Genomic DNA, 22,761 nt, shown 5'->3' on the forward strand with positions numbered 1-22,761 from the left:
ACGTGCTCATCATTCGTGTGCTCAAGCTCGTACTGTTGCATAGCTATCAGGGGCTCGTCGGTTTCCTGCTATTGTGGAGTAAAAAGTCCTCGCTGTGTGTTAATATTTAACCCATTAAAACGGGAGCGAGCGTCTCCGCAGCTCGAGTATGTGCTTTGTGCCTTTCTCAATATTTGATTGTCATCTCTTTGCAATTAGCAGCGGAAGCTCATACTCTCGCGCGTTCTCTCTTCGTTCCTTGCAGTTTGCCGATGACAGTTGCGCAAACTCGACGCGATAAATTTGTCAACCACCAGCTAGCAAGCGAACGAACGAACGAGCACTCTATAAGAGAGAGAAATGGAAGAGCTTTTTCCGGCCGTTGTGGGGCGATAGACGATTCTCCGCGCGCGCACCGCAGAGAGTTTAAGACGGCCACAAGCGCGGCTGATGATGAAGTTTAATTACTCTCAACACACTTTGTGTTGTCACTTGCGGAAAGTTAGCGTCGAGAATGAAGCAATTTCAGCGCGCTGCTCACTTATTTTCCGCGCCTCATCGCTTTTCCGGCGAACGAAGGCTTCAGTCTATAATTAGCGCGGCGTTGATTGAAACTGTCGCTGGAATGCTAAGCCGTGCGAAAACTAATTGTAAGTTCAATTTAGGGGCAAATTGTTGTCGAAGAGTAAATGCCAACCATTACATGCGAATTGGCCGAACTGATTTTCAAATTGATGGCAAAACCAGAGGAAAAGGATAATCTGTTTCATCAGATGGATTTTAAAGTTACCGTGAAACAACGACTTTATTTTTATACATTGTTGACGCATCGATTGCACATCAAGTGGAATGGGTGAAAGTACAATAATTATTTGGATCATATCAAACAAAATTGACATAATTATTTAATTCAATACCTGATCTTCTCGTGGCTTAATATGGCTATTTAAAAGGCAAAAAGTTTTTACCTGTCGCTTTGCGTGTTTTTCGTAGCCTTCAAGCACCGGGATTATTTTAAACTATTTCAACACTCTATTCAAGTTTCCCCGAGAATATAGTATTTACTTGTGGCAAGATATCAGGATAGTATTTTTATTCAAAATAATTTCTATGTCCTTAATGGAAAAAATTTACACAAGACAATTTTTCGTGCCCAAGACGTGCTTGAATTTTTTAATCTTTATGTTCTGCAGATGTTTGATTTCGCATATTTGATAATTTAGCAAAGAATATGCAATTTGTGTATAAACATCCAGCATTGAAACTTGAATATCCACTTTGCAAATATTGTGGGCATATCTCGACTAAAAACTTAATGGTGGTAACTAAAACTGCACTAGTTTCAAATGTTTATGACCTGTAATATTTGAATTTAATTAATTTGACATTGAATTTAGAGGTTTTAAATTACTTTTATTTGCTTTATGATCATTTACTCAGAATACTTCCATTTAAATTTAAAATGGTTGCTGATAGGTAGTGCAATGTAGTGCATGTGATAGTTTTATATTGTTTTGGTTGAGGTCACTATTTAAACATTGCTGTAGTTTTTTTTTAATTTATGCTGTTATTCGTTAGTAATATTAGTTATATGCTTTTTAAGGTTCATAGATGACCTCGTGATACTCTCTATAAATCGATTTTTTTACAGATAAATAGTATTTTACGTGAATATATCTCGACAGAGGAAATGTGGAAAAGAAAAATACTTGTTATTCATACTGAACAAATTACAACTTCATTTGATACACCGTAGGAGCTCATATGGATAGTGCTCGTTGCAAATTGCTAATTAACCTTGCATTCCAACGGATGCAATTTCTAGATCAAAGTGGTGCGCTTTCTTCTTTTATTTGCGCAAACAAATGCAAAAAGCAGCCGCACATTTCCATTCCGCAATTTAGCTTTTGCACTTTTGCAGCGCCGCACAGCGCACATTACACCCGACACGCGGCGAGCGATACACGAGCACAGTAAATTCAGCGTGGCAAATGGCAGAATTCCATTTGCGCGGCGCTTGCATAAATTATCGGCACTTGGCCGATCGATCGCCGGGCAAAAATGCAGCACGTGCAGAATTGCGCCTGGCCCGTCACGGCTGATTTACTCTGTGTTTACCCTTCAAGCCCCAATTGGCACCCTTAATGAATCAAGTGCGCGTGCAAATTGCCCCAGAGAAATAAAGGCTGCTGCAGGAAAGTCGCGCACCCGTTTATTTGATTCGATCACCAGAGCTTATTTATTGGAGTGCGCTAATTAACTGCATGTGTGTGTCGAAAGTTGAGAACAACCATTTTTTCCCAGAATTGTTCGAGTGTGATTAACTGTACCGTTTGCGTTCCTTTGGCTAATTCTGCCATCGGCACGGAAAAAGATTCTTTTACACCTCGTTGGCTACGTTCTATGCACCTCGGTCGATCGGAAGTCTCTGTGTCAATAAACGAGGGGTTTAATCAAGGATTTGCTTTGTCGTGCGAAAATGTGAAACGAGGCTAATTAAATTTCATTGTTGAATTGAAGAGTTACGATTGTCATCGATTGGAGCAGCAGAAAAATTGCACATTTTCCTTTGCTGCACACTGAGTTTAGGATAGATTTCGTTCCTTATTCCACTGACTTACGACCATATAAGAGGGAAAAGTTGTTGAAAGATTTATATCATTACGCTGGGTAAAATGGGTGGAAAAACCATCATTAATGATTATTTCCAGAGATACTACAGTTGTAATTGCTTAAACTATTGATATTAAATCCATTGAAATAGATTAAAAACTAATTAGCTAACACTCAAACGATATTATTTCTAATTTGTATATTATTAGCCCCTAATATGTGGGTAGCAAATAAGAAAATATCGTTTTTATATAAAAACAGAGCAAATGATCTTATATCGTCGGCATCAACCTGAAATAGCATAATTTTGCAATGGAATATGCGCAACATTTTTTAGCGTTAGCAAGATTCAATTATCTTGAGAAAAGTTAGACCATTGCTTTTTTATAAAATTCGGTTTAAATATTTCAAAAATCATACTTTTTGCAAAATATGCTGTGAGTCGCGGATATCGCTCGCGGCAAGGCGACGAGAGTGTTCGCTTTCGCTGCCCGCAACCTTTACGGCAGCACCCCACGAGTCAAGAGGTTGGCCTACGTTCAAGCCGTTGATACTCTACGGCAGCTCTGCGTGGTACCCGTCTACCCTAATTGTAAGCAACATCAACAAGTTTGAGCGAGTGCAAAATCGAGCACTTCGGTTCGTGCATGGGCGACACGTGTCCGAAAATACAAGAAAAGAGTTGCTGACTGTCCACTGCAGCTCAGTCTTAATAACATGACTTTCTTTAGGAAATGTCTTGACGGAGAAACTGGCATGGACGCAATGGAGCGAATTATGGTGGGCAGAACAATGAGAAATGCGGACTGCGAGCACAGACTGATTCCTCCTCGATCGCGCACTGACCTCGGAGTGAATTCGTTTTCCTTCCGAATCGCGCAACAGTGGAATACCCTCCCGTCCGAAATTAAATTGTGCCCGACTTCCAAGTTTCCCCAAATGCTGTAAATTGTATGTGATGTAAAATGTTGTGTAGTATTTAATTTATTATAGGCGAGTGTTTTAAGTAAAGGTAAATTTTGCTACCATTTTATTCACGAGTTTCAGCGGGTTGTTCGCTAACACAACAAATACCTTATTTCTCCTAATGTGATTTTCTTGACTTTAAATGTTTATATAATATTATGACTTGTTTGAAGAAATAAGAATTGAAATTGAAATAATCTGTTTTTATCTGGCTAATTGAAATGCCGTGTCACTCATATCCAAACCACTAATCAGTCGTTAATTTCTTGCCTAGGGCAGTCCAATTTTGATAGTTTCAGCTGAATTTTGTTGTTTGTGTATGTGATGACTCTTGCGACAGAGTGGAGAGCACAACTAACAAGGTTTTTATAATAAATCACCGTCCAATTTGGAATTCCCTGCCGAGGGCCTCTCTGCGTTCTCTTGCCCTCATCAAACTGCAAAAGCAAGGGGGGAGAGAGAGAGAGAGAGAGAGAGAGAGAGAGAGAGAGAGAGAGAGAGAGAGAGAGAGAGAGAGAGAGAGAGAGAGAGAGAGAGAGAGAGAGAGAGAGAGAGAGAGAGAGAGAGAGAGAGAGGAATAAAAAGCTTGCAAACGCGCGGCTGCACACGTCACACAATGTCCTTTTTCACCCGGACTGGCAACTCGCGCGACTCCGACAATAAATACACGTACATAGAGCACAGAGAGCAGTTGCGTGAGCCCGAGCAGCGAATTTTCGGGCCACGAGCTGTGTGCATATAGGCAGAGCACTCACAGAAAAGCGGCTCTTTCAGTTTGAGTGAGCGAGGCGGAGAGCAGCGAAAAATAACATGCCAAGCTTCAGATGAAGGTCTGAAATGTGAAAAGGAGGTCTTGCCTGAACGCCGCTTTCATTTTTAATGAGTCCAACTGTTCACATCACTGTTGTGTTGACGAGTACTTTCAATATCGTGAATACCTGCCATTAGAGTTCGCTTAGACAGATTTTTAACAGAGTCATATATACCCCATGATATCCATATTATAGTCACGCATTTTTTCTTAGAGAGAGATGTTCATGAAAAATTGATCGAATTGATCATAGATCTCCAGATAAACAAGATTTATTTTTAGATTACATAAAAAAGGGAACTTTGTGTAAAAATATCTTGTGTATAGTAGCAGAATTAATTAATTGCTTTTGATGTTTGTAAATTAGGTTAAATTTGTGTATTAACGATGAATGTATCAATTTTATTTGCGTGGGGACCATACCAGCAGAAATGTAAATAGGAAAATTAAATTGAAACGCTCTTGAAAATATCAATAGGAAGAAAGGTTTAAGCTAATTAAAAAAAGTTACCATCCATAAGTTAAGATTATTTTAGGTTGGTTATAAGAAATATAGCTGATTTTTGCTATTTTCAAGATGCACTCATGGGTTCGCTAACTAATGAATGTCCTACTCTGTTCTCCAGTACAGTGTCCTGACACAAGGATCAGTCACCCTCTCTCGGTCATAAATTTACATTGGTGTTTTATTATCGTTTAAATAAACAACTAGATGTGCGCGTCGAATTCGGTTCTTTGAAATTAACAGGCAGTCTGTTTTTGACTTTCTACTTTAAAAACACAAAACAAGCGCTTTTGGATGAAAACACTATTTTATGGAGATCTTTTGGCTGACCAAGCGGTGTTTTTCTATATCCCTGGTCGCCAAGGATAATTTATCATTGCCCAAGTATTGAGTTTAGTTTATTATTGGTTTTCCAGCAATTTATTCTAATCAGCTTAATTATACCTATCCATTCCATCATAGTTGTATAAAAGATTTGGTTTTATTTGGTGAAAAAACACGTTTTTTAATCATTACCATCGGTTCTATTAAAAAAACACAATGCATAAAACGTAATCGATGAGCTTAGAGAAGAGTTATAAGAAATGCAATAAAAATCTAATTTATTCTTGTAGGATCGAGTTATCCAATAACCTCACAATGAGATTAGCGGGTACCTGTGTGCAATATAAAGAAGTCTCTTTGTTCCAGGTCAAGTGAATGCTCTAAATAAAAAAATCTGGGGTATATAAGGAGCAAATTTTAATCACAAGCTCAGGACTCAAGTGAATGAGAGGTAGGAGGAACGCGTCCTTCCTGCTGATGATGCTACTGTCGCTTGTTTATTATTCAGAGTCAAACACAAAAATGCAAATTTTTGATAGCAGAGCCGGCGAGAGTCAGTCAGCGGTTTTCTGGCGATGACATGAATGCCATGTGCAAGCAAAAAGTGGCAATAGACTCGCCCCGCCCCGCCAGCCACTCGGAACCAAGGACACTAACAACGCCATGTGTGGATTCGCATCCTTGCTTTTGCTTTGCTGAATTAATGATGACCCGCTAATTGACTATGGCCGCATAACGCGCTTTTCTTTGCTTTTGCCGCCTGCTGATCCATTATTCACGCGTGCATCGCAAATCAGTACGCTTGCACATCAAACGAAGGCCGGAATTTGGTGCGGTGCTGTTATTATGCAGCGGAGAAGACCTAGCCGCAGAAGTCAATTATTTCTTGAATAATTCGCTGTTTGAATGTGAACAATTGGGAGTATTTTACAGTGAATTGTATAATGAGGGCTCAGTCATCGCAAAAATTGCACAGTAACACGTTTCCTCGCCACATATTTGCACCGAAAATTGATCAAATTTAAGTGGTTTAAAAAATACCAATGTGTTTTGCAAGATCAATGTGCAAGAAGCAAGAAGAGCCTATGAATTATAGGCTTTTGAGTTAATGAAATAAGTTTGTTTTCACAGCTTCATATTCTAGAACGAGAAAGAAGCAAAACCCTGAGTTGGCTACAGTCAAATCCGCAAACCAACCGCTAAAAACTCGGCCACCGAAATTATGAATAAAGTATGAGCAGATCTGCGAATACTTTGTTAAGGCAAGCAGCATGCGTGGTTCAAATATTCGTTTGAAACTCAAAGGAAACTCTGAGCGAGATGCACTCTCTCGCGAGAGCACCACGGCAGTGCAAAAGAAGAATTTGCAGAAATCAGCAGAAAGTGTGCCGCAAGGACGGCGACGCAGAGCGTGCATTTCCTTCCTTCTCCTCATTTCCGCAGCCAGCAACGACAGCTAGGTACTCAAGATTAGATCAAGCGGAGAAATTGAGTCCTGCCTGCAATCAGTCCGGGTCACGTTCCCTTCGATGGTCGGCTCGCGTTTCATCATTTCCCACGAGATGCGCCGCCGCGAGAAATCTGCACTCGCTGGCAAAACAAAAATTGCGGCACCGAGACGGAGTGGAGAGAGCGAGAGCTGCGGAGTGCGATTGTCAGTCCATTTCGCTTGGCGGGACGGGGCCACTTCATAATTTTCTGCGCTGGCACAAAGAATGTCACGACTGGTGTGTTTGTAATGAGAGAGCGCGCAGCCTGGTTGCATAAGCAGAAGGGGAGCCAGTCCCATTCCTGCGCAGCTAACCCCATTCCTCTCTCATTCTTTCTCTTTCCAGCAGCCCTTTTATGGACACATTTTTACGACTGCGTATAAATGAATAATTTAATTAAAAATAAGAAGAGCACAAACAAGACGGATGTGTGCGTCTCCACTAGCGCGTGTAGTGTAGTTTCCTTGTTGGCCTGGCTATATCTTCTTTTCGTCCCACATAAACGGAGACGCGCGGGCTACAGGCCCAGATGAGCTAATTTAAGATCATATAATGACATCAATTTTTCAACTCTTCAAAATTTACTGTTTTTAAATATTAGCTTATGAATTTGTGGTTTTGCAAAATTTAAAAATCAAGCATATTGTGAATAAATTAAAATTGTATTTGATCCCAACTTGCATACAGCAACATTTTGTTGATAGATGCCAATGAAGGCAGATGTTCACGAAGTTATCTTTATTTTCAGTCGAAATTTGAATCAGTCTCATCAGCGTATGGTGAGCTGTCGATTTATTTCTGTAAAAAAAGCTAATTTCCTCTAAATATGAGGATTGATTCACGTCTTTAATTATAACAGACGCAATACAAACATTCTCTTTTGAAAATGAATCCTGGGCACTAGGGCAGGAAACTATTTTTCCAGCTTTTGTGTGGAATTCAAACAGACAATCAAGTCTATTTTTGTTATAAATATATCGTATATTCGTGAAGAACAAGATATTTTTGGACTCTAAAGAGGTTGCACCGGACCAACTCTGTGTGGGACTATATATTTATTTGATTCAAAATAGTTTTGAAATATAGTGTACGAACTTCACGTCGTATGACTTGGAGATACATATGAATAATAATTTATTGCTGAGTAAAATTAATAAGGATGAAATTGGGTTTATCTTTATTGTCAGAGTAGTCTATTATTGCATTTTTTGGAAAACTATGTTGTCAGTTAATTAGAAAAATCAATTAAAGTCGATCTGTAGAGAGTTACTTGCAATTTAATGTTCTGGAGTGTTCATGGTTGAATTTGACGGGTATGTTAGTAGTAAAGTATTTATAGTATATAGCACTCTACAAAATATCTTGATTCTGAGGAGCATAAATAAATTTCAATAGATACACTAACTGATAGTTAAATATAGAAAATCTTCAAAATCTTTTTAGATTATAGTTGTTTAAGTGTCCCAATAATTTCCTTAAAAATTATTTAAAAATATTACATACATACGCGTCCCTCTTGAAATCGATAGAGCAAGGGAGAAGTATTCTTAAAAACGATTTTCTGCTTACATGATACGATCCCAGAAAGCATTTTGAAGCTGCACATTGATCAGCAGCGTGGAATATCGGAAATACCTGAACTATGTTGACAAAGAAGCTTCCTCTCTTTACTCACGTTAATATACCCTTAGGGGAGAGATTTGTGAACACACTGATGCAATATTAGACATTCCAGAAGACTGTTCCTCACACAAATACATTCGTAAAACCTTGGATAAAAATAGGTTTAAATTCATGCTGGCTGTTTAGAAAGAGCGGTGCTAAAACTGATCATCTCTTAAGATATTATTTCAAGTTTTTCGAGAACCTCTAGCTTATACATTGCTTCATATATATTAATTGTTTGACAAATATTTGAATCTCGTGCGTAGTTTATTGTTTTACGAGCATTTTACCTTCAGATTTTATTTGTCTCAATGCTCAAAAAATTATAAGCATTTAAAGCAACTCAATCTGAGAATAACTTTAGAAGTTTCACAGTTTGAATTAAAAAAAAAAAACAGCAGTAATAAAGACAAGGAACATTTTCCTTTGTTTGAACGGACAGCAAGTTGAAAGCCCAACATAAATAAATTCTGCACATCTCCGTTCAAGGTCAGCGGCTCTTTATACAACGAACTCTAAAAGCAGCTTTTAATTCGGTCGTTCGGCTCGTCAGGCACTCGTAAAGAGGCAATTATTGCAGTGCGTGTGCAAATGCCGCTGGTCGCTTGAATAATTGACCCGTTTTGTGCGAGTGTGTGGCCCGATTAATCGCCCTGGCTGCGTGTGTGTGCATTTGCCTCGAAACGGCCCCAGCACTTCTCTGCTTCTCTGTCGCTTTTAACGGGGGCGTTCTCCGCTTTTTAACCAAGTTCCGGCTGCAATTAATTTAGCAGTGCCGACCGCTTTATGACTCGCGACTGTGAATTTTTAATTGGGGTGAAGCTAGGGGGAACAGAGTTAATTGAACTCCATCATGTAGCTGCAACTCTTGCTTTCATTTAAAATTAATCTGTACAGAACAGTGCCAGTGCATCTAATTGAATATTCAATCCTCCCCGTGTCTCTTGCCAATTTGCAATAACTTGTTTTTCAGACTGTGTAGCTATATCGATTTGAGTAAGGGTTGAATGGTAATGAGACAAGAAAAATGCAATTTTGAAGTATAATCCAACGCTCCAAACTGAAGGGAAATGTCGTCCTTATTTTATTCGCAGGGAAAGTTTATTTTATTTTTTCAATATAAAACAACGGTGACTGCATTAATAAAGTCACGAAAAATTAATTGTGAAATTCTTTTAATTATGACAAAATTTATTATTGCGTTATTCCCTGGGAAAGTCATTTAAAAGCGATTTTCACTTGCTTGCAAAACAGTGTGAGTCACTCTCCTGTTTTTGCATAATTATCTCACAATTCGGTGTTGCTCACCGCAAAGAAATCCAGAGCGTGTGACATGACAAAAACAAGCAAAACAAAGGGGAGTTCCGCAGGCCGTTGGATCATGACACCCCCGCCTAATTAAAGATCAGTCTAAAGCCTGCGGCCACTTAATCCGCACGCACCCTCTCATCTCGTGCAAGGAGCGCAAACAAAAAGCAGTCAATCTCCTCTAGCAGCGCAAACATCCGCAATCCAAGAATCAATTATTGCATCCCGCTGTCGGCGGACGAACGGATGGTCCAGCGGCCGCACTTAATGAATACTCTACATTAATCTGCACGTTGCGTGCGTGCATGCCGTAGACAAACTGCTCATCCATTTCGACGAACTTCCGTAGTGCTTTGTACACTAGTTATTGTCTAAAGTTCCTATCTCCACTAAATGCCTAACGTAGCTTGGTGTACCAGAAACTTCCGTTCTGTTAATTAGATTTCAAACCTCATCGTGACTTGATGTTTGCCATTAATTTTAAAATAGATTCCTCCAAAATTGCATAACAATAGATTGAACTTTGATTAATATAATTTTTTCGTCAACAAAGTCGTGAGTGCTATTTTAGCTGGCCCAAAAACTGACAATGTGAGCGAACTTACTTTCAAGAAATTAACCAAGTCAATAATTAAGTGGGATAAATAAATAAAATTGCATTGGGCAGTCGAAGGTCAATTTTGAGTATGTGACAGTTTTAAACATCTCCAAAGAGTGATTTGCTTTTCTTCCATTTTCCTGTAGAAGATATGATCTGTACAATGACCGTATGCACTTAAAAAGTGAATCAAATGAAACTCATGCCTCTCTATATTAATGAGTTGCTATTATGCGGTTGTGAGTGCTATCACTAGTGGCAGCAAAAAGATATAAAAGGAGAGCGGAGATTGCTGCGTGTGAGATAAAATTAATTCTCGCCTGCAGCAAATGCGGCGTCGAGCAAAGCGATCGCCACCTCAATAAACATGTTCTCACTGATGGATTGTTTTAAAGGATCAGCTCCGCTTTTAAAGCGAACGCCATTATCGCTTCTGTTAGCTGAGTGAATTTTTAAATGAACAATTCGTTTGGTTGGTTTTTAATGGGTATCAAGATACATTATTTGAGGATTGTTTTAAAGAAATCAAATATCCTAATGAAGGTTATTTTTCCTTTTCGATGTGTGATCCATTAGTTAGAAATTTAAGCTAGTGGATATTGCTTTAATAAATTCATCAAACTGACTTATTTATTTCTGAATAAATGTTACCATTTAAGATGCTTGTTAAGTGCAACGTGAATTTCTACTGAAATTTCCATAGCTACTGTTCTTGGAAGAGAAGTGGATAGATAATTACCCAACAAATCAGCTGCAGCCTAATGGGGCTTACGAAATGCACCAGAGTCTTCCCTGAAGGTGTGTGCATCCATTAATATTATCAAATGCCACTGGTGAGTTTCAGGTTCACCGGGACTCAGCATAATTACCATAATAGCATTATATATATTTGTGTTCATGCACTTGCCTCATGCACATGCGTCTCACGGTGTTTATGTTGGCCGATGCTGGAAAAGAGCAATTCGAAACGCATTTGCTCTCCTCGGCGGCTATTATTGGAGCTGCATTTCACTACCCCGTCGCGACATAAAGAGAGAGCAGAAGCCACTTGATTTTCCTTGACCCTAAGCTCATCGGCTTTACTGTTTCTTGGCGGGTGGAAGCAGCACCGCGTCGGAACTTGTCAGCTCATTGTCAGTTTAATTAAACTGTGGATGTCAGAGGTTATTTTTACAGTGAACCGACATTACGTTCATTCAGTAAAGCGCTCGCCGCTAAGTAAGCGTGGGAGATAAAAAGGCGGCGTTCAACAACTCGCTCTCTGCTTTTTGATTTAAATTAATTTAATATTCACTATGGAAAGAACTTGTGCATCATGAAAAACATTGAAAAAGAGGGAAGAAAACAGAAACTCGATTGCACCCGTTGGAAATATCTAGCATTTAAAAAGGGCTCCATTTATAGCCATGTGGATCTTTAGGGAGAAAGTGCTGTTTTCTTGGCACCGAAGTACTCATTCTATTCGTTCAAAGCTGTTCTTGCCTCTCAGCATTTTAGCGAAGCATTTATTTTGCAGGTTTCTCTGTACCAAGTTAAAGGAAGTTTCACGTTTTCTCTCAAAGAGAACCCAATTAGAGTCAACCTTGTAATTTGCCCCAAAGCAATTTTTCATTACACACTAACCTTTAATTTACAGTAAAACAAAATCGTAAAAAAACAAAAGTATACTTTTAGTTTCAAGACATTATAAAGCATAAACCTTGGTGCGCCGAAAAATATTTGAACAGAGAGAGGCAGTTGAAAATAAAATTTCTTCTGCTTCAATGCTGTAATTCTAAATTGAGAAAAGCAATTTACGTACAAATTCCATTTTTACCCTTGCTGTGTTATATTTGAGCAGAAATGAAATCTTCATTTTCGAAGAGCAGAAAAAATTAAATATCTGCAACAGAGAGATCAAAGAAGAAGCGCTCATTTCCTTCCAATTTAAAAGCAAGTTTGATTAGCAGTCGGTGCGGGAGGAATTGGCGGAATTAACGAAAACAGCGTTAAATCCGTGAGCGAAGAGTGTTGTTCGGGGTTGAGCGGCGGCGCGGCGGTCGGCTCCGGCAGCGGCAGCGGCGACACCCTGCGTGGTCGATACGCCTGCTCAGTCGTGCTCCAAGCGGCGAGCGGACCACATCTGCATTTGTACGTCAAAACCACGGTCAACACCGCCGGCTGCGACCCTCTGCAACCCCTTGAGTGCGTCTTCGTGACAATGCAAAATTGGATCGGCGTCTTGCGACTGTGACAGTTCCGCACGCATCTCGAAAGTGCTCTCGTGTGGCTACGGTTCTCGGCCAGCATGTGCTTCCTCGCTTAGAGCGCAGTACGATCCAGTGTGTCCGTTCGGATTATGTACCATAGTTTATCTAGTTCTGCTGGAGTGTTGCAATCGACCACGGTTCGCGGAGAGCGGATGAAGAGGATGTCAGACGGCTTTTCTGGAGGTGCCAGGGCGCTGCTCCTCGTCGCACTCGCCCTTTCACCGATCAACACAGGTCAGACCAAGCTCCAAACTAAACATATATGTATCTTTTATCAGGGAATTTATTTTGACCACTTTATCTGCTTATTTTAAATAATACTCCAAAAGCAATTTAAATGGTCTGCTACTGTTTAGGTGTTATTTAATTTCACGCAATGATTCAATGATAGGTTGATAATAATTATGAAATGAAGAGATTGAATAAGTTGATTTGCTCTTAATTATGGAGATAAAAAGGTTCAACCAATCGTTGTTTCTCTTACAGACATTTTTAGACCCTAATGGTTTTCTTTTGCAGTATCATTTGTATAATTGTTAGCATCGATTGTTCTCAGTGTTCGAATTCGATGGTTTGAGCTAGGCTTTCTTTTAATGTGTAAGTTTCGCTTCAACTTTTACAAAAATATTTCAAACGACCATGAAAACAAAACACTTTATTTAATAGAACAGATATATTTCAAGTTGGCATTATTTCTTATCCATGAAATTTTTTCTGATTGATGGCAAATGAAAGTTCATGCGTCAAATTGATCTTTAATATAAAAATATGTGAACAGTAAATAAAAGATTTTTTAAAAATCCTTACTTTGCGAGCGTGAAAGAAAGAGGTTGCAGGACCACTTTGTGGCAAGCTGCATTTCAGTTCAGCTAATTTCGCGAGGCACGTACCTAGTGTCTCTCTCATTAGGCCGTGCGGAATCTTGCCAAGCGAAAGGTTCGCGCAAGTGCGAGCATTGTCCGTCCACACACTATCACAAAGCCTGCACCCCGCCAAGCATAAGAGGTTTCACCTCTATCTTTCTCGCTTTCGTCCGTTCATAAAAATGTAAAACGCAATTATTACTACAACACGCTCTCGTTCTTTCTCGTATTATTCAAATAAATTCTCTCTCTCTCTCTCTCTCTCTCGCAGGAGCAGCAGACCAACGGGCGCGCTCCCGATGAATTATTCAAAGGGTTTAGACACACGGCCTGGCCGAGAGTCTCGCGAAATATTACATGCTCCAGCCGCCGCCTTGCGCACCTCCTCCTACACGTCAAGTGTTAGCAACTTTTTTGCGCATAATGCTTGTAAAATGTGCGAAAGTCACCGGACGAGAATATGAATTCGCGCGCGTTCTCGCTCCGGAATGGGCCATACTGCTTGGGTCGCGCGTGTCTGGATTTATGGACACTTGTATTTCCATAAAAAGTTCAGCGAACCTAATTTTTCACCTCGGGGTCCGGCTGCCCTCCATAGCGTTGCAATATTATACGAAACACTGTCTCACAAAGGGACGAGTTAATGTGAAACAAAGGAAACTTGAGACAAAGGGGAAATAATAATGGCCATTCAAGCGCATTGAGAACCCGAAGGGTTGACCGAAATGGAATTCGCAGAAGGAATTTGAAATTCGAACTGACCACAACTTGCACCGACTTGGTTTGTGCCATGGCAGGGAGCGAGGGTGTTAGAAAACGGAAACGCTTCTCAGGTTCTTGTTGTCATCGCAAGTTTGCTCGGGAAATCGCTTTGCTGCCGACATTCTGAAGTGTCCCCATGCAACCAGAAGAATGCCAGATTGCTGGATTCTTGTCTTGACGCTCTAGACAATTTGGACCCGTTGTCGTTCAGTACGAGGGCTCAGCTTCCTCGTCGCGCATAACTTATTGGTCTATAGATCTATCAACATCAAATTAAGAACGGCAAAATCGAATACATTTGTTGTCACATGTAAAATATTCAATAAATTAAATTTAAGGGATGCGTGGGTATCTTGAATTACCCTATAAAGCTATTTTTCACCAATACAGCTATTATACGTTTTACCGGAGGAATTTGGTCACTCATTCAGTACACGTATGCTTCAAATTAACTGATACGCTGCTTTGAAGCCAATTCCAAAACAATGCCAACACAATAATTGGCGAACCCGAAAATAACAGACGGTTTGCCTTCAAAATGAAAGGCTGTCCAAACAAAATCGAATCAATCATATTGACAAAAAAGCAATAAAGAATTGGAATTAGACAGAACAGAGGCATAACTTTTTTCATCAAAATGCCTCGTCAACTTTCATAACCAGATACTCGATTGAGGACTAAAATGGAAACGATTTAGCGGTAAAAAGAATAAAATCCCTTGAAATAATACCCTATTAGCAAGCGATCATCATTTCCAACGAATCACAGAAAATATTATGGAAATACCTTTTCCGGCTAGCTGCTGGCGCTGGAGCTGATTCCTAAAATATCCTTTCAAAATTTCAGCCGCATCATCCGGATTATTGCGTCAATGAAGTACACAACAAACATAAATAAATGGCGGCGGCAAAATATGGCGCAGCTTTCACATTTGCATGGAATGAAGAGACTAAAATCTTAGATATTTCGGAATCCAAAGCATTTTAAAACTCATTTATGTCCATAAAAATTTCGTAGCCGAGTGGCAAATCCCGAACGCTTTTGAGCCAGATTGAATAATAGAGGCATTAGTGCTGTTGAAACGCTTTTATTTTCTCGCTGGTCCATTCTTTCTCAGCGCTTAATTGAAGAACACGGCCGACGGACGGAGCAAGGACGGATGGATTTAATGTGGCCCGCGGCTCCTCTCGGCATCCCTTGCGCATGCACATCTCTGGCAGCGGCGGCGGTGGCGGCGGGAAGAGCCCAATTAACGGCGTTTTTAGCTTCTGTTTGTTCGCCGGCGTTCGACAATAAAATTTGGACGCGAGCTCGCGATGAACGAAACACTTTCTCGATGGCGTGCGTTTCACTCCGCAGGAGCCGTGCTACTGGTGAATAATCTTGGTCTGCGGCTTTATTGCGCCGTTAAAACGATTTCGGGATTAACCTTTTGCTCACCTTTACGTGCTTCTTGGAACGTTTACCCAGGCGACGCCGTGTTTTCGTGGCGAATGGTTCTCTTTCAAGTACATATATAGCAGCAGCTGGAATATGTGTTTTGCTTAAGTAAGGCAGATTGCGACCAACAATGAACACAAGCGCTTGCTCAGAGAGGGCGATATTAATATGAGGTATTTTTTCAATGTTTCCGATTGCTCTGATATAAAAATCTGTCTTTTTTAAATTGTTTTGAATGCTTCTTGCAACACATATACTTTTAAATTAAATCAAAACCATTTAATTTTCTCTAGAGAGCTCTGTAGTTTCCTCTATCAAATTGGTATGATTTGAAGTAGTAAAAAAACATGTTTGTAACGGAGTTATGGAAATATAAAATTATAACAGCGCATTAATTTTCAACTAATAAGTCAAAAACTGGCATTAAAACCCTTTCTAACCATATAACGCCAAAGATATTTTAAAAAATGTTTCGTCCAAATAATATTTACTGCAAAATTACAGCTTCAGGTCACACTGGTGAATTCTAAAGCATAATTAGTCAAGTCAATCAACAATAAAAATTTTCATGGATGAAATCTGATGTTTTCTTGTCTCACATATGTTGCACCATGCCCCATGCCAGCTATGTAGTGTTAATGTCTCATTCTCATTGAGCAAATCGAATGAATAATACGAAAACAGGTGCAAATTTCGCCGCGGATCCCATTCTCAACACGGTCAGCTGCACCTCGAAAATTTGGCACTCGCTGCAAATTAGGCGTAAAACAAAGACGGAGCTGCGCGAGTCCACCTGTGGTGCTTGGCCCCTTGGCCGGATTCCCCCTTTTGTGTCGGCACATTCCTATGCTTTCCGTACGTTATTTCGAAATTAATTACCAGCATTCCTAGGAGAGGCGAAGATCGGCTGAGGCGGCGAGCAAAAATGCCCGGGCAGAGTTAATCAATTCCGTTGCTGTTCCGCCAGTGACTCTCGCCAACGACAAGGAAACTCTAGCAATGCTACTTTTCGGGTGTGCGAAGTTGACCGTCATTGCTAATTAACAATCTCAACATTAATGCGCCATCCATACTTCACTGGCTTTCCTTATTTGAATTTCTGGAAAAGAAGGATTTCCCTTGTTTCCTTATTCGGAACTTTAACACAAATTTAAGCAACGCCGTTTCATTGTCTATAATAATTCATATAAATAAAGCCAACGACAAGGAAACTCTAGCAATGCTACTTTTCGGGTGTGCGAAGTTGACCGTCAGTGCTAATTAACAATCTCAACATTATTACGCCATCCATACTTCACTGGCTTTCCTTGTTTGAATTTCTGGAAAAGAAGGATTTTCCTTGTTTCCTTATTCGGAACTTTAACACAAATTTAAGCAACGCCGTTTCATTGTCTATAATAATTCATATAAATAAAGCAACAAATGAAAGAAATTCATGCGTAAATTAAAAAATGAAATTTAACAAGCACGAATGTAATTATGAAAAACAGGATGAATGTGTATTTTAAGAGTAGAACCATTTCTTAATTTTCCATACTTGAGTCTAGAGTATTACTTAATTACATATTTTGTGTTCTATCAATATAATTCAGCGTTAATGAATCAAACACACAAAATAAGCTTTTTAATATTTTTCTAATAGAAATTACTATTTTCGATTGATATTTCTTTTTTAAAATCATTTATTGGAAAAAACATTACAAGTCCAGCCAATTCGGGACGAATTGACGGCTGGTGCTCGTTCAGCTGATGCATTGCAGCAGCTATTTAACAAAATAACAGTGCAAAAACATTTTTGTGTTTACAAAAATATTGAGATTAAATGAAGACGTGTCAGCCGTGAAATAGTCTTCATTGACCATTTGGCTCCTATTTTGCTGTCTAGTTGTGATTTTTCATTAGAAATATAAAAATGGTTAGACCTTTGATGTTAGTATTCCAATTTGACCCGTTCGCGCGGGAGGTTATGGAATATAGCTTTGAGAGATTGAGAATGAAAAAGATTTTTAAATTGGAAATTTTCCAATAAGAAGGGAAAACTTTCCATTTACTTGTGCAGTCGGGAGGAGGAATTTAAAAATTATGCAAGGAGATCTATCACAGAATCAATTGGAGCACTGGTTTGCATACCTAATTCGGCTAATCCCAAGCCTATAGTCAGCAATCCTGGCTATTAAAAATACCCACTAGATGCCTGTGTGCAAACAGACTGACCGTGAATATTTTCGAAGGGGCAAGCAATATGACTCATTCACACCCAATACTGATTGACTCTGTTTTTGTCTCCTTAGTAAGTAGTGTATTTAAGATGTTTATATTCTAATTTTCCCGTTCGCAAATGGAAATTTCTCACTTCCATAATGGCAATTTTTCCAATTTTAAATTCCATTTCATGAATAGACCTCCATTCATTGTAACCTGGCTTGCATCTGGATTCCAATTTGAAAAGTAAAATAATTCATACAACCGTAAAAATTAAAATAAGTGCTATACACGGAAAATTAAATTTTGATGCGGAATTTTTCTGCTAAAATTGAAGTAAATTGAGGAGATAAATTTTCAATGCAGTATTTTTCAGGTAAGCAAGGACATTTTGTTTTACGTGAGAAGCCAATAAAGATATTATTGCACACGTAGAAGTGTCAAATAACCACACAAAAATGGAAATTTATTTTTAGCCTGTTCATTTATTCGTATCAAAACAAAAATTGGGTGCTGACGAGTGCTCATTTCTGCTTGCTACCTAATTTCAAAGTGAAAGCCGGGTCGACTTTTTGCACACCGTGCTTGTTTACCTGTGTTTGCTGCTGGACCGGATTCAATTTTCTCGGCTCTCGTGCTGCACGTGTCGAGATGGGAAAAGGGCAATAAAAGCCGGCCGGGCGAAAGTGTAAGTGCCCCGGCGGCTGGCGCGTCTCATTACCATAACTCGGCACATTTTACACCCAATTATGCTTCACGGGCTGCATAATTTATGGGGCTGCTGAAATGCATGCACATCGAGCGGGCATAAAGCTCACGTTCCACCTGCATGCACTCTAGTAAAGAACACACTCGGTTTTTATTGCGCCGCACCTGCCTTGTTGGCTGAATTTTTCAAACGGCGAAATGTGCTACACGCAGAGGGTGGCATGTTGACTGATGATCAATTATGCCTAACTGACGCGAGCCTAGCGGGATTTAATGCTTCGTCAGTGAAATTTAAGCCCGTGTGCTGGATCGAGTCAACAGTAAAGTCTAACGACCAAACTGAGCTGGTGCGTTTGCATCTATGCAACCCGCGCAACTTCCATGTTAATATTTTGCATAATCAATAAAGTGAGGGCCAAAAGGTTAAGGATCGGGCCTTTGCAGCAATTTAACCCTTAAGGTTCACGCCAGTGTAAAGGGTTCACAAAATGAGTTTCGCAAAATGGGCTGAAACCCCGGACTATTTTAACAGTCAAAAGGGTTAACTCATTATCATTTTTAAAAAAAAGAAAAATCTGTTAATTAGCACTCACTTTAGGACCTCTTGCTGACTAGTATTGCAAACATAACACAAAATTAGTCCCTATTTTAAGAACAAGTCGTTACTTTAAGTAAAGGCTTAATTTGAGAATAAGCCATGTATTTTCAGAATGAATAAAGCTCTATTTTCAGGACAGCTCTTTGTCCTGCGTATATAAGCCCTGTATTTAGAAGACCTCTTTTATACAAAGCATCGTCCCACTTCAATTATGAATGTGAGAGTTTCCATGAGTAGTTTTTCAACGAAACTAATCAGGGACCACAGCAACTTTTTTACAATGACATAATATAATCATGAAAATTGTATACTGGAACATGTTATTTGAAATTGACTCTGTCTGCACTGGATTGTCGTTTCAATTGGTAAAATTAACATTAGCTCAAACAAAAACTGAGGTTTACATAATTGTTCAAAGCTTATTCAGTTGTCATGATAAATTTATAAAAATTGTGAATATAAATTAACTGCGATAGACCCTTCTTATTGGTTAACGTGTAACCTAACGAGTTGTTAGAATTGAGGTGGAGCCAAAATAGCCAATCCATAAACAAGCCGATCAATACCAAACTTCAAAGTGTTTCAAAGTAAAACTTGTTAAAACACCAAAACACTGAATCGTAATTTGTACAGTTCAAAACTGGAAGCTCACATCAAAACATTTTACATAATACGAGCTGGGAAAGAGTGTTAAAATTCAAACGATATGGCAACTCAGTCAGCTCTGCGCGGCTCATTTGCAAAAAACCGGCAGTAGCAATATAAGTCAGTTTTGCAAACGACTTTTCGACCAAAAAATCGGTCTCTGGAGGGAGGCCATCACGAGAAACGGCATTAGTTGGAAAGGATGAAAATTGACCGCACGCACATAGAAAGAACGAGTGACGCTTGACGTATAGAGAGAGCACGGATGATTTTTCCGGCGCGATCAAAAAGCCATAACGGTCGTTCAGTTCGTTTTTCGCCCCTGTAATATCGCCGTCGGTCAGCCTGCTGGTGTTTGTTGCTTTTTGTCACGACACACACACGGCCCACCTTCCACCTTCCCAGCTATAGAGTTAGTTGCAGCAGCTGGTGAATTTCGCTGCTTGGTGCGCGTCGACAAAAACTTTTCCTATATGAAAGAGCCCAGCCGGCTACTTTTTCCCTTGACGCTTATTGTTTCCCGGCCTCGCCCGCTTCTTTGCTGAACAGGTTAATTAACTGCATGTCATACCTGCGATTGAGCAAAAAACGAGCGAAATGCAAAGAGGCCGTAGTTGCTGTCTAGCACAGCCGTTTTTGCGTGCAAACTGTCTTTACCGAGCACTTTAGTGTAGTTTTCTTCTTTTTACACAAACGCGCGCGCGTGCGAGAGAGAGAGAGAGAGAGAGAGAGAGAGAGAGAGAGAGAGAGGCAGCATTCAGAAATCAAGTTTCTTTTCAAATTAACCTGATTCATAACTTGACTTTCCTTTTTGTTAACAAGTCAAAAATCATCTTGAAAGATTTCAGTTCTAAAAATCCAAACTTGTTCCCAATTTAGTTAAAAGATTAAGATAAATATTTAATTTTAAAGCTAGAAATCACTTCAGAATCTTGGAAACAAAATATTAAATCATTTTTTATAAAGAGGGATGTTGTAGTCTAAAATATCTCGTCAGTACAATGAAATGGAGTAATCTGAAACTTCCAAATCCACAGATACCGAGAGGCAAAGTTCAAACAACTAAAGTTGTGATCGACATTGGTTGCCATTGTCAAAATTTCAACATTTGCTCGCTGGGAAAGTCGGAAAATTGAAAAGCAGTAGAGGCGCGATGAAACTAAACTTTGCTTGTGATAAAAACTTTAACGATCGATTTAAAAAATTTTAAATGCAGCTGCTGGTGTCAGTACTCACAAAATCAACTAAAACACCAACTTATTAAAGTCTGAGATTTGCATTAGGAGCTCATTTGAATGGGAAATTCGCCAATCAGATCGATGCAGCTAGCGTTCATTTTTTATTTATTAGCAAGCAAGGCGTTTTAAAAAGCTTCCGCGTTCTATACATGGTTGTATTGCATGAATTTGGCGGCGCGGTGCCAGAGCTGCTTGTCAATTTCCTTTTTCTCCCGCACCAGAGGAACCAGCTCCAGCCCCCGCTGCTTTTCAATATTAATGTGTGGGCGCCAAAAAATCCCTTTTTAGAAAGCGAGCGACTTATTGCAAAGAAAATTTAAAAGCTCTTCGTCCCTAAGACGCTGTTTGAGTTTATCGATTCGCGTTTGAGGAAATGAACTACTATAGCGTTTCTTGTCCCCAAAACTGTGATCTGAATATAAATCAGCCATGTTCATTTCCATACATGCTCCTGTTGAGTTTTTTAACACACAATGATTTTTATGTTTCAATTCTTCTATAAGTCAAACGAAAATCAATCTGATTTCTTCTGCTATGCATTTATTTGCTTAAATTAGAACTTTCATAATAAACCATAATATAAAATGCATAGTTCCCAAACCAAATGTTGCACCAATGAAGCTACTGCGAAATTATTCGAGTGAAATTAGGCCAACAGCCCATATTTTGCTGATGTGCTTTGAACTCGCTCCACACTAGAAACTCAAATCGGCATAAGCGTTCTTGTTTGGGAGTCGGGGTTGCGTGCTCCTTCCAATGCCACGTTTGATCACTTTCCAGCAAAGAAGTCGCGTAAATTAAGGCGGATTCTGAGTTCGAATTCAAATGCAAATTGTATTCGCACACGAGCAGTCGCGCTTACTGTTTATGAGGCCAACTTTCAATACACACACGTGCTTTCAAACTTCGTCTTTTCTTCGACGGTGCGAGGATGAATTCAATTATCTTTGTTGGTGGGAGACGAGTGAAAATCTGCTCTGAGAAGCTTCAAACCCGGAAACAAAGAAGACCTTTTGTTGGCGAATGTATCACTGAGCATTATTTGCGATCGAGTAACACCTGCGCTGCTCCACCCCTTTCGCTGCTGCAAAAGCAATTTCCTCTTGTCGTGCGCGCGAAAGGGATTTCTGGTGCATGAAATTTAATTTGAATTATCTGTGCCATCGGCAAGTCTCGTCTTTTCGACGAGAATGCAGAATTTATTGAGTGCAGGATTTCACTCTTGAGTTGCGATAAACTCGTCAATCCGCTTGACTGCTGAACGATGTGCTTTCGATCCGAGTTTCAACTACGCTGCAGAATAAATGGCTGAATTTGACTGACGTAATTTGAGCGGAATGCCGTTCGTACTGAAGTAAAATGAAAGTGAGCCGAATTCGCGGCTCAAAGCTGCACAATATTTAGACAGTACATGGTTGCGCTTGACATTTATAGGCCCATTTACTTACTGTACAAATGGAACTGACTGAATACAATGACAAAGAGCTTAAGATATCACTTTTGCTGCCTTATAATGTTCATTATTCATGGAAATTTCTAGTCTAGGGCTTGTTAAATAATTACTATGTCGATGAAACAGATTAGAGGGGCAAATTTATTCATGTTGATTTATTAGTATGGACCTATCTCAATTTGCAAATCTGCAGCAACACTATCAAAGGAAATACTAAAGTTGATATTGATTCACGAAAACATAATTTGCAATATTGCTATCCTCAAACTATACAATTTTTACCTCCATTTTATTTTTTTAATGATATATACGTGATGTTTTACTCTCGCAACAATCTCTTAAAA

The 22,761-nt window shown here is 39.5% G+C and overlaps 1 protein-coding gene across 3 annotated transcripts in view; it reads left to right on the forward strand.

Annotated features, from left to right (window-relative positions):
- Nucleotides 1–12,344: 12,344 nt before the first annotated feature.
- LOC135935952 (myosin light chain kinase, smooth muscle-like) overlaps nucleotides 12,345–22,761 on the forward strand; it is a 181,472-nt gene continuing 171,055 nt past the window's right edge. For all 3 annotated transcript variants that reach the window (XM_065478588.1, XM_065478591.1, XM_065478589.1), the window contains exon 1: nucleotides 12,345–12,742. In XM_065478588.1, the coding sequence (XP_065334660.1) occupies nucleotides 12,598–12,742 (145 nt within the window). In that variant the 5' untranslated portion in view covers nucleotides 12,345–12,597. The remainder of the gene's footprint in view (nucleotides 12,743–22,761) is intronic.

The sequence above is a fragment of the Cloeon dipterum genome, chromosome 2 (genome assembly GCF_949628265.1).
Source record: "Cloeon dipterum chromosome 2, ieCloDipt1.1, whole genome shotgun sequence".
Lineage (NCBI taxonomy): Eukaryota > Metazoa > Arthropoda > Insecta > Ephemeroptera > Baetidae > Cloeon > Cloeon dipterum.